Here is a 12,139-nt window from a genome sequence, read left to right as displayed (position 1 = left end):
TTGGTCCTTCAGTTTAACAGTTTAAATTCCTTTTTACCCAAGGATGCTTTGTACCAAGTTTGGTTAAAATTGGCCGAGTGGTTCTTGAGAAGAAGTCGAAAATGTGAAAAGTTTACAGACGGACGGATAGATGGACAGACGGACGACGGACAAAATGTGATCAGAAAAGCTCACTTGAGCCTTCGGCTCAGGTGAGCTAAAAATGATGAGGTTTTTTTCCTCTAATATTTAAATACTAACAAGATCCATAGTCATATTCCACTTTTATGATATTGCTTTCTGATGACAGTATTTTTCATTCCCTTATTTGGCCCCCAGGGTAAAAATTGTACCTTGTATTTTGAAGTTCTAAACAAGGGCTTGCCATAATTGACTGTATATTGAACTATGTGTTTGAGGCACAGGAGTTCGCGTACCTATCAATTATACCGAAATTTTCAGTAAATAAAAAAATGCGTATATACCTTTTTTATAATAATTGAACACAAAAGTTTTAGTAGCTGACTATATTGTACCTTGTGTTTTTAGATTCCTAACAGGGGCTTTAGATAGCTGACAGTATATTGTACCTTGTGTTTGAGATTCCTAAACAAGAGCTTGAGATAGCTGACTGTATATTGTACCTTGTGTTTGAGATTCCTAAACAAGAGCTTGAGATAGCTGACTGTATATTGTACCTTGTGTTTGAGATTCCTTAACAGGGGCTTTAGATAGCTGACTGTATATTGTACCTTGTGTTTGAGATTCCTTAACAGGGGCTTTAGATAGCTGACTGTATATTGTACCTTGTGTTTGAGATTCATAAACAAGAGCTTGAGATAGCTGACTGTATATTGTACCTTGTGTTTGAGATTCCTAAACAGGGGCTTGAGATAGCTGACTGTATATTGTACCTTGTGTTTGAGATTCCTTAACAGGGGCTTTAGATAGCTGACAGTATATTGTACCTTGTGTTTGAGATTCCTAAACAGGAGCTTGAGATAGCTGACTGTATATTGTACCTTGTGTTTGAGATTCCTTAACAGGGGCTTTAGATAGCTGACTGTATATTGTACCTTGTGTTTGAGATTCCTTAACAGGGGCTTTAGATAGCTGACTGTATATTGTACCTTGTACCTTGTGTTTGAGATTCCTAAACAGGGGCTTGAGATAGCTGACTGTATATTGTACCTTGTGTTTGAGATTCCTTAACACGGGCTTTAGATAGCTGACAGTATATTGTACCTTGTGTTTGAGATTCCTAAACAAGAGCTTGAGATAGCTGACAGTATATTGTACCTTGTGTTTGAGATTCCTTAACAGGGGCTTTAGATAGCTGACTGTATATTGTACCTTGTGTTTGAGATTCCTAAATAGGGGCTTGAGATAGCTGACAGTATATTGCACCTTGTGTTTGAGATTCCTAAATAGGGGCTTGAGATAGCTGACAGTATATTGTACCTTGTGTTTGAGATTCCTAAACAAGGGCTTTAGATAGCTGACTGTATATTGTACCTTGTGTTTGAGATTCCTCAACAGGGGCTTGAGATAGCTGACAGTATATTGTACCTTGTGTTTGAGATTCCTAAATAGGGGCTTTAGATAGCTGACAGTCTGTGTATGAATGGCACTTGCTTCCTTTCCCTTTAACGTCCTTTTCTCTTCCTCTGTCCTCTCATTTAATGTCTGTCTCCACATTTTCAATAGGTACTGTGACAGAAAATAAGAGCTTAGTCTCATTTTAAAGTTTCCAATATATTCTCAAAGTTAGGATTAGCTGATTAATTGACATTTATATCATTAGCTCCCATGTAGTTTAAGATAGTCAAGGATATTACTGTAGATTGGCAAACAATCATGATGGTTTTAATTTCCCTATGTTCTCGATTTATCATTTTTCCGCAAAATTTAACACATCATGAATGCTATTATAAGTGTTTAAAAACACATAAATGCTAATACGAAATTTTAATTAATTTCTTGCAGCGTGAAATTAAAACCATCATAAAGGGTGCTTCTCAAGATATCATGAAATTTTAAAACCATGGAATTAAAACGACTTACAGTATGTTATTCTGTATTTTGCATTGTTTTCTTTCTTTACCTACTTTCAGAAATCTCAGAATTATATCAGAGTTTTTCCCTGAGTCACCTTTTCCTATTTCTTCTTTCATTTTCTATTCATAAAAAAAATGTTACAGCTTATATTTAGATATACAAAAAACAGAAACATGCATTTTAACTAATTACTTCAATAAAACTAACTTTCTGTAAAAAGTTTGGCTTATGTCCAAGAACAGTATGTTTAAACAAGCCTGACTATTTTCTTTTCAAAGCTTTTCCATTAAAAAATTCATATATATAATCAATCATCGAGAATCTCAGTGATCATTATCTTAAAAACATATAGATATATCAAGGTGATTTGTAAGCCCCAACCACTTTTTCTTCAAGTATTTTAACCTCCATACCTTGAGTTATTGGTTTTGTTAAATTTCTATTCCTTTGTCCCATTTAGTTCCAAAAAACAAAGTTTAATTGTATTAATTAAGTTGGAAACGGAAGACCTTCTACTGATTCTGTTGGTAAAGATTATTATTCTTTTTTTTCCTTCTACTTCCTAGACGACAAATTTGAAGCCTCATATCTCACTCATTTCGCAATAGATTTCGCTCAAATTTTCAGAGTTTATAGATGTTACTAAACTCTATTAGAATGTTGTCTAATATTTCAAAAATTCACTTCCGATTTTGAGTTATTTCCCTTTAAACGAAAATTTATAGGCTTTCATTTCCAGATAAAGGCTCAGAGACCACAAAGGCTGGAACAGAAATTCTACTAATTTTAGATAATAGAAGGATTGAAGTTGTGCACATCGGTTTTTGTTTTTCGATTTCTGTATTCAAAATGGCGCTACATAGGGGTAAAAAATTAGAACGCCTAAAAGAGCCAAACCGGAAGTAGTCAGAAAATGCATATTTTTGCCGTTCTTGACACGTTTTTGGGAAATATTTGTCACTGGAAGTATAAAACTTAATTTTCCGTCCGTCGATGTCACTTCCGGTCGAACAGAAAGTAGCAAAAATTGCTTACTTTTGCAATTATCAACATAGATTTGGAAGATTTAAATCATTAGAGACGTCATTTTTCTTTTTTTTTTTAAATAAAAGTTACTTCCGGTCAAACAGGACGGAAGACCTACTCGTTGCTTTGCAACGAGCTCGGCTCTAGTTTTGTTTAAAATTTATGGTTTGTGGAATACACTTTTACCGAATTAAGTGAGGACTGAATAAAGTGTAGCTAAATGTCCTCCACCATGGTATCCGTCATCTTTGATTGAGACATCATTTGACTTTTTGCCACCTTCGCCCGACGTGGCAGCTTCTACCATTTCTTTGAAATAGTCTTCGTCCACGTTGTCCATAGCTGCTTTGAACTCATTCCTGAAACCCTCCTGTTAACAGAAAATGCCAAACATTGGTAATATACAAGCATAGATCTATGTATTTTGTATCTACCTGTATCCTAGCAATATTGGGTACATGTAATTATTGAGACCCACCTTTGTGATAGATGCTCATTACAGAAAACATGGGGGAAAACATCTTTGTTTGAAAGCACAAATCATTTATATCTGTAAATTGTGTATTGAAACTATTGCAGTATTATCTAAAAAAAAAAAAGCTTGAACAAATCTTAACTAAAACTATGGTTTTCTTTTGAAACAAATAACATACCTCTCTGGCATCAGGGCCGTCAGTTTCCAGTCTTTTTAGTCGAAGATAAGCTTCATAATCACTCTCCCCAGAGAGTCGGATAGGCTCGTGTCTCTCTCTAAGTCTTCTTATTGGACTTTTACGAGAAGCACTGACTTCTACAGTTGACGGTTTACTTGGACATTTAAACTTGTATCATGTACGGAAGTACAGAATTGATAATGCATAAGAAAACCTTTCTAGTGGTCATAGGTATGGTGTTAGGGGCACTTACGTGTGAAGACCGGGAGTTGAGGGTAGGTTGGTTGTCGTTTTCTTCAAAGACAACTTATATTGCATTGAAATAACCCGTTATTTTCGTTTAATGAAACATTGAGCTAAATATTTATGTCATAAAAAAGCTACCGTACATAGCCCTAGTGTAAAAGTAAGCGTCAACTGTGAAAGTCAGCGCTCCTCGTAAAAGTCCAATACCTGTCATTATAAAGGGACTGTCACTCTGTCAGCATTCAAAACCATGATCAATATCTTTGCCATTTACTTTTTTGACAGATTCTTCCAAAGAAATTTTTAGTGCATTTCAAAAGTTTGAACAAATTTTCCTTTAAGGGGGATGTACAAGCCATATTGGATCTAGTCTGCTGTAAACTAAGAAATACCAAGAATGCGCTTAATACTCTACTAAACTAGCTCAAAGTTACTCAAAGTGCTAATGCACTAATTACCTACAGTTAGAGACCAAAATTAGTAAATAATTAAGTTTATTTTGTCTTAATTAGAAGAAAATTAATCATGTTAGAACTGCGCAGCTACAGCATTCATGAGATGAAAAATGCATTGAAAATGGAGTTAGTTTGATTCATTGATAATATGGCTACAACCATTTGTTTCGTTTTTTTCTTGTCATTATCCATAATTCTTGAAAATTTGATTTTTCATACGGGTGTATTCCTGAGGCCATGTGTTTATTTCGTCCGCCATTCCTCTGTCACACAGAGTTCGAATAACAATGATTTTAGAATAAATGCGACCATAATAACATCAAGACAAGAAATTACTAAGTAATAATCATCAGGTTATATTACTTACTACTTTTATTTGTTGCATCGCATCGTCTGATTAATGAAAAAACGCGATTTTAACCTCACTCCAGCAAATCGGGAAAAACTGTCCTGTTTACAACTCGAAATTCCTCGTTAATATTATTCCACTAAGCACATGGTTGGCATGTGTATATATCTGCTGACGTTTATTACCATGATTATATTTAATTTTTATGGAACAAGTCTTGATAATTTGTTGGTTTCTTTAAAACTCAAGAAAAAAAGATAAAAATGTCCTAAACATTTGTGTTTACGGAGGGTCTTTTTTCTGTGGCGATAGAAGTTATTTTCAAATGGGGCACTGCAAGGAGGATGCTTAGCATTTAATTTGAAAATGTTAAACAATATGCAGTGCATGAAAAATAAATTGTAATTACATGTCTTACATTCGAAAAGTTGGTACTTACGTCTATTTTGTTTAGAAGTTAGATAGAAAAAATAGGCAGTTATAGGATTTCCTTCAGGCACCTCACATAAATAGCTAGAATGTTTGCAATGACCCACACATTGTATGGGGTCATGTTTGGACACAAAAAAGCATCATGTCTCATTATGTTGACAACGTTGTAAGCTCTCGCTCATTGAACATACGAAGCTTGATAAAATATAATGAGTTGTTTCTATGAAATTTAGAAGCGAGCACAATGTTTGCAAAGAAAGGTCCATTGCATATGCTAGTCTATCATCGCAAAAAAAGTGAGTGTTAATCCCCCCCCCCCTCCGCCCCGAAAATCCTATGTTTGTTTTTCAAAATAGTGTCAAAGATTAAAAAAAATTGCATTACTAAGTATGTGATGGAACATGTACTAGCTTTATAAGACCACTTGTTATAAAAATATTTGGTTGCCCTCTCTCCCGATCTACTACCTAGAAATGGCCCGACTCATTTTTTTAACATCCCATTACACGATATTTTTTTCTTTTTCTTCCGTCAACAATTCTGTTTAAATTTTAAGGAATTTTTTTCTCACCTATAAATACGGACCCAATAATTTTTCCCTGAGTTGGGAGGACCACCAAACATCATTTTAAAGATGTTTATATGTTGATTTTTTTCTCTTTACTTTGTACATTTGTAATTTTGAAAATATGGGCAAATAGAAAAAAAAATTATTCATTAAATCTCCTAACCCACTCTGAATGATTTCATGCCTTTTCAACTGTTGCTCCTCTGTAATGAAAATTGTAAATGCATGTTTATTTGACACAGTATACGAGTGGTGATAAAAAAGTAAACAATATCTTAGGTATTTGATATTTATATTATTGTTGAAATATTCAAGTATTTTTCAAAGTGTAAAATTTTAATTGAAGGTCTTTGATAGAATATTGCTGTTAAAAAACACATCCCTTTTCAAACTTGCTTTCACCGGGCAACATAACAAGTATCATATTTAACCACCTGCCTTCCTTCACTAAAACGATATCCAATCATTGATTAAAATTATAGGAGGCCATTTAATAAACTGTGAACAAATTCTTATACGCTACTTCAAAGGCATTTCTAAGATATACATGTGCCATAAATATTATAGTCGTTTGTTGAACGAGTTTCACTGAGACAACCATTTTTCGTCAAAAGTACCTGAATAATGACGTCATTTTCAGATTGTGACATCACAAACAAGGAAGAAAACTTCAGCATATGCTATTTATAGAACTTGTGTTTGGCTATCTAATCTGAATTGTGGTTTTGTAGATATAGAGATATTTCGCGAACTTTTTGATAACGCTTCGTACTAGTAGGTACTAAAACAAGGTCATTCGTATCAATTTTTATGTGTCTAATTTCTTTGTGTTTTATTGGTGATAATTAAAATTTTAATAGATAATATAATTTATCTGTGGCAAACTTACAAACTCTTAATTTTTAACTTTGATGGTGCTTATTTTTCCTTACCTGGAATCAAAGAGTTTAATTTTTTTTTAAATAAATACGTAAACTATTTAACAACTGTTCGGTAATAATACTAAATAAATTACTTCAAGCCACACTATAACACCTTTCCTCTTTTAAAAGTGTTCATATTATTTGAAATATTTTGCAACTGTAATTCTCTTCTACATTTAAAGATTGTTATGCCCCTCCATATTAAGAAGAGGTCTGGAAAACAAGATTCTGTGCTAAAAATAGACCACGTGCTGCTATCCATGAACTACTTTCATGGTTCTTTACACTCTTTTTGAAGACAACGGTACCTTGTTTTGAACTTGAAATTATCATTTAAAAGTGCAAAATTTAGACATTTTCTCAACAAATGGTTGTAGAGAGAACATTTATACACAGTTTGCATATTTTTTTGGATTTTTTAAGGCTCTGCTGAATTCTGTAGCTGCGCAGTTCTAAGGAGCATATCAAAAGCATTTTTCTGCAGAAGTATAGATTATATATGCACAACATGCATTCGGTTATGCATATTTATTGTATCTTTATCAAAAAGACTTAAAATTTGATCAAAATATAATGTATTTTAGCCATTTGAAGAAATGTTTACATTTTGCTCTCACTGCACTAAAAGTGGCCGTACATCCCCCTTAAATTATGTATTTAAATTAAGAATAAATATTAAGAATAAATACAACTTGACCATTCCAATTCTACATGTATATGTATTTACAAGTTATTTAAATCTTATTAGCCCCTTTTTTAAATGCTTAAAGTTCACATGTATAGAAAAGAATAAGTTTTTTTTTCTAATTGGCAATTACAAATTAAGCACTTTAATAAAGAATTCAAATTTTTCATGCTAAATAAATCAATAAAATGAGTACTGTAATACTGTCCTACTAAAATTCAACAATTCCCATCACAGTTCAGGCATTGTCTGTCTGTTCAACAAAAAACTCTTAACTGATGGATATTGTGGAATCATTTTTGTGGGACTTGAATATTCATGGATTTTGTGGCCACAGTGGGTTGCCCTATGGCCTTACCCTCAGATTCATCCCAATGAACATTTATTTTCTTTCCAAAGTATTGAATATTCAGTCTTTGGAATATATGTGCTATTCACAAAATTATGTCCAAACTAACCAATGTATTTTTGTTTGCCAATGAAAATAGAACCTCAATAAACACTGTACAATGATTCAAACGTATATAGTTTTTTGGCATCACTTATTTTGACAATAAATACCTCTTTTCTTGCCAGTTGAGGGACCTTTTCTTCAGACTGTCCTACAAGCTCTTCTTGTGTATCTTTCTCCTGATATTCAATTTAATAGCATGATTATAATTAGAACATTTAGTCATGTTAGTAGTACATGTACCTTAGTAAAATACATGTACTAGAATAGAACCCATTTCATTGTCATTGTCTCTCAGTATTTGCGATTAGAATTGTCCATGAGATTTTGCATTTGCCAGTAAGATTTCACTTTCCGTCGATATTTAATATATATAAAGGAGAACAACTGCTTTTCTGATTACAAAAACATGGTTTAACAAATGGGCTTTTTCATTTTATAAAACCACAGCATTTTGGCAACCTGACATCATGGATGTGTTTGAAATCTTTCTCTTTTTTAGCGTTTAAAAGCTTGAAACTAAGACAGATCATAACCAAAACTAACTGGTAAATTCCAAACGAGCGTATTTCCGATTTCCGTATTTTCGTAATAGCAAAATGTGATTTGGGGATTTATAAAGAGACAAAGTTTTACACAAATATTAGTTATTTTCATATGTAAGTTTAGGTAAAAATTTATTTATGCGGAAATAAATTTTCTGTGAATAAACATGATAAAAATGTTAAATTTTACGGTAAGAATTCAAGCACGTTCTCTCAAATCATTTTGTGAGGCACACTTGGTCTGAGATTTGGAAGATTTCTGAAATCACGAGATAAACTGACTGAAAGTGGTAGATTAACCTGACAGACCATTACAGGGACTTTAATCTAGCTGGCTGGTTAATATTGCAAGTGATCAGATGTATGGTAAACATGATAAAGGCAAAATGACAACCGTTTCTGGAGATTCCTGTTTTTTGTCATTGCCTCTTTTTTGTCTTTTCCAATATTCTTCCTCTTCCTTTGCTGTTAAATCTCCTCGTTTGAAATACTTTAATTTATTTGGTGTCTGAAATCATAAAAAAAGTTTTACATGAAACAAAAAATATTTCAGATCTTCAACGTGTAGTTTAATGCAAGAAAAATGTAAAAAGCTTACAAGTATGTCTTTCGATTCTACTTTTTGTCTTTTTCTGTTAATTTCTGCTTGTAGCAATGCTTTAAAATCCATATCTTTTTGCTACTGTATGCAATGTTTACAAATTGGTAGTTGCTCATTAGCTCTTCTGTTCACGAAGGCGAAAATGGACACTTCTAAGAATGTGGTTGAGAATTACATGTAGATTGGTTTAAATCGTCAAGTAGTAAAATCTTATTTAATCAAAGTTCTTGTACTGAAAATAATTCGGAACACAAACTTGGACGGTGCCCGGATAATGGAAGAAAAATGCTTATCATCACATTATTGTTGTCGTTTTTATTTGACATCGCCAGTATTCGGCCTGATGAAGGTTACAACATACAATTTATGGAACATAATGTTTAACTGGAATCTTAGAAAATATCGAATTGCAAGAATGGTGTGTTTCATCAAGATCTGATATTTATTTTATAGTCTGCATATCTGCAGGGATCCATAAGATCCTAGCTGCAGAAAAATAGCTCTCCAAAAATATATATATTGACAGATCGGCCCCTCAGTATATTATTTTTCGGAGTGCTACAGTTCTGCAGCTAATGAGATCCCTGATATCAATCCAAAATTGTTATTTAGAGTGTTCATTGGCAGAATGATATGACATGTACATGATGAAGTTGGTTATAATCATTATATTCATTATAATAACATGAATAATGTGATCAAATGTTCTATTAAAATGCCCTTTGGATTTTATCACACGCATAGCATGCATAGTGCACAGTTACTGAAACAATGGAAATAGTTATGTTTCAAAAGCTGCAATATTAGAACTATCTTTGATTTAGATTTGCATTAATAAGCTTAGCAAAGCAATATATCTATTTCAAGCTATATAGCTAAATCAAGAGATTGTGCTAGACCTGAATAAGGAATTCTGTCTGGCTGCAGAAAAGGCAACCGTTGTTCTGTAAACATGCATGTCTTTTTAGATAAGGGAAGAACAGTCTGATGTCATTGGTTTTCAAGAGGTGAGATTTGATGCTGAAACAGGAAGGAACCAGGTGTCTGATCTTCAGAAACTGCTTCCTGAATACCAGTGGTCATTTATAAGTAAAGCAAATGATGTGTCAAGGAAGGATAACTTGATTCATAGAGGATGGAAGGGAGAAGGTATCCAACATTCTGTGAAAGGTTAATTCTTAATGTAGAATGACATAATATGAGTGCATGATTAATTTTTTAGTCTGACATACAGTAAGCCTCATTAACTAAAGAGATAAGAAAACTCTTCATGTTGAATGATTTTTACATCAACATAATTATCCTTATATTGTGGGCATAAACACTGTAGTAATAAAGTAAATTTTACATCCATGGTAAAAACTCCTTAATGAATTTAAAATATTTATGATGTTCTTTTTTTATTATCATATTTTGATACAGTGAACATTATTGCTGTAATTTTCATATTTTGATACAGTGAACATAATCATGATAATATTGCTAATGCTGTAATTTTTTGTCAAGAATAAACACAAAGTCATCCCTTGTTTGTGATGTTTTAGGTATTGGAATTTTGAACAGATATCCTATTGTGTCTGCAAATAGAAAGGTTGTTCCATATCAGCAGGGACCAGACACAAATAAAAGAGTTATTATTCATGCTAAAGTCAGAACAGATCACTCGGGAATTCTAGATGTGTTTGTTGTTCATTTTTCTTATGTGAGACAGCAACAGTGTGAAAATGCAGATGCCCTTTTACATTTACTCAGAGGTATGATTTTTATACCCCTGCAAACGAAGTTTAGGGGGGTATATTGGAATCAGCATGTCCGTCTGTCTGTCCGTTTGTCCGTCCGTCTGTAGACAAGACTTTGTCTCAGAAACTATTGGATGGATTTGTCTGAAAATTTGTACGCTTATTATTAACCATATGAAAGTGTGCACCTGGTATTTTCAGGACAATTGGATGATTTTTATGCATTTTACAGGCGTTTTTTCTGTTTCGTTTTGTGGTTTTGTTTGGCTCATAACTAGAAAACTGTTAGACTTACAAGCATCAAACTTGGCCAATTTATGCATCTTGGGTAGAAGGTATATCACAGCCTATTTCAAGGCCACTGTGACCTTTAATTTAAGTTAAATTTAAAAAAAAAAATTATTTTACTACTGAATTACACAAATCCCCAAAATTGTAAGAGTGCGCAGCTATATCCCTATTTAAAAAAGGTTAAATTAAGAAAAAAAATTTTTCATTATATACTTACAGCAATCCATAACAAATGTTATTTATAAGAGATAATCTACCTGTCCCAAGGGTATAATTATCAAGCACTGGTCAAGGAGAATTTCGTAACAGAAAATTGCATGTCAAATCATGTCAAATTAGAGAGAAATTAATTAGTTTGGTGTAAGGAACTAACTGGTAGAATATCTCTGTTTATATCCCTTGGGACCTGGGTGAAGGAATCAGCCTTAAGCTTAAATAGTTTTAGTGACAAGCCTAACTTATTTAATGACTTTGAGAAAAAGCAATTTAAACTAATAAGATATTGTATAATATACTTACTTGATATTGTATAATCTTATAATTAAAACTAATTATGCTGTGTGTGTGTGTGTTGGGGGAGGGGGGGGGGGTATTGGAATCGGCATGCCCCCTTTTTTTTGTATAAATCTTTGTAACAAATTTATTATACAAAAGCTTTGCTTTCTGATTTAATTTCAGAATGACACAATTATGCATTTTGATTGCACTAAAAAGGAGATAGTTAAGATCCATTCATCCCTTGACATTAATTAGTGGACATCCATCCAGTCAAAGATTAATTACTAGTAATGAGTTCAATGTAAAATGATTTTGTATTTGTATTTTATTTCAACCGGAGACATTACATCTCATAGATATACAATATTCATACTTAAGATTTGTACAGGCTATACAATATACATGTGTTAATTACATAACAATATCATTTAATTATTTAGAACATCATTTCTTAATTGATGAGAAAAGTACAAAAATTTGCCCAGGTTACATAGTTCTTTAGTATTTGTAGAACTCAGTAGCTGTACTAATTTAAATACTGATGGTTTTTTAGAATAATAACTCTTAATAAATTTAATTCTAAGTTCTTCATATCGAGGACATTTTAATACAAAATGAAATTCGTCCTCTATCTCACCTG

General features: G+C 32.7%; 2 protein-coding genes across 2 annotated transcripts; one reads left to right on the top strand and one right to left on the bottom strand.

Annotated features, from left to right (window-relative positions):
• Positions 1-963: 963 nt before the first annotated feature.
• LOC134231245 (pre-mRNA-splicing factor 18-like) lies at positions 964-9,055 on the bottom strand. Its single transcript, XM_062713187.1, has 7 exons — positions 8,969-9,055; positions 8,765-8,878; positions 7,883-8,004; positions 3,717-3,846; positions 3,266-3,433; positions 2,088-2,156; positions 964-1,689 (listed from the first exon to the last, which is right to left on the bottom strand). The coding sequence occupies exons 1-7, from the start codon at positions 9,038-9,040 to the stop codon at positions 964-966; spliced, it is 1,401 nt and encodes a 466-aa protein (XP_062569171.1). The 5' UTR covers positions 9,041-9,055.
• A 53-nt stretch (positions 9,056-9,108) lies between these two features.
• On the top strand, positions 9,109-11,684 carry LOC134231247 (uncharacterized). The gene is made up of 4 exons (XM_062713189.1): positions 9,109-9,389; positions 9,940-10,120; positions 10,516-10,725; positions 11,680-11,684. Exons 1-4 carry the CDS (start codon positions 9,246-9,248, stop codon positions 11,682-11,684), a joined length of 540 nt encoding a protein of 179 aa, XP_062569173.1. The 5' UTR covers positions 9,109-9,245.
• Positions 11,685-12,139: the final 455 nt, after the last annotated feature.

This window comes from Saccostrea cucullata, unplaced genomic scaffold (assembly GCF_032062105.1).
Source record: "Saccostrea cucullata isolate Sc308-1 unplaced genomic scaffold, CSIRO_AGI_Scuc_v1 ctg4374, whole genome shotgun sequence".
NCBI classification, from domain to species: domain Eukaryota; kingdom Metazoa; phylum Mollusca; class Bivalvia; order Ostreida; family Ostreidae; genus Saccostrea; species Saccostrea cuccullata.
The sequence above is the reverse complement of the archived record's forward strand: the minus strand, read 5'-3'. Positions and strand labels throughout refer to the sequence as shown.

Coding starts and splice junctions, on each gene's coding strand:
- LOC134231247 (XM_062713189.1), top strand. CDS start 9,246: ATGGAAGAAAAATGCTTATCATCACATTATTGTTGTCGTTTTTATTTG. Junction 9,390..9,939: donor AATATCGAATTGCAAGAATG/GTGTGTTTCATC, acceptor ATGTCTTTTTAG/ATAAGGGAAGAACAGTCTGA. Junction 10,121..10,515: donor TAGAGGATGGAAGGGAGAAG/GTATCCAACATT, acceptor GTGATGTTTTAG/GTATTGGAATTTTGAACAGA.
- LOC134231245 (XM_062713187.1), bottom strand. CDS start 9,040: ATGGATTTTAAAGCATTGCTACAAGCAGAAATTAACAGAAAAAGACAA. Junction 8,005..8,764: donor AACAGGAATCTCCAGAAACG/GTTGTCATTTTG, acceptor ATTGAATATCAG/GAGAAAGATACACAAGAAGA. Junction 3,434..3,716: donor ACGGCCCTGATGCCAGAGAG/GTATGTTATTTG, acceptor TTCTGTTAACAG/GAGGGTTTCAGGAATGAGTT.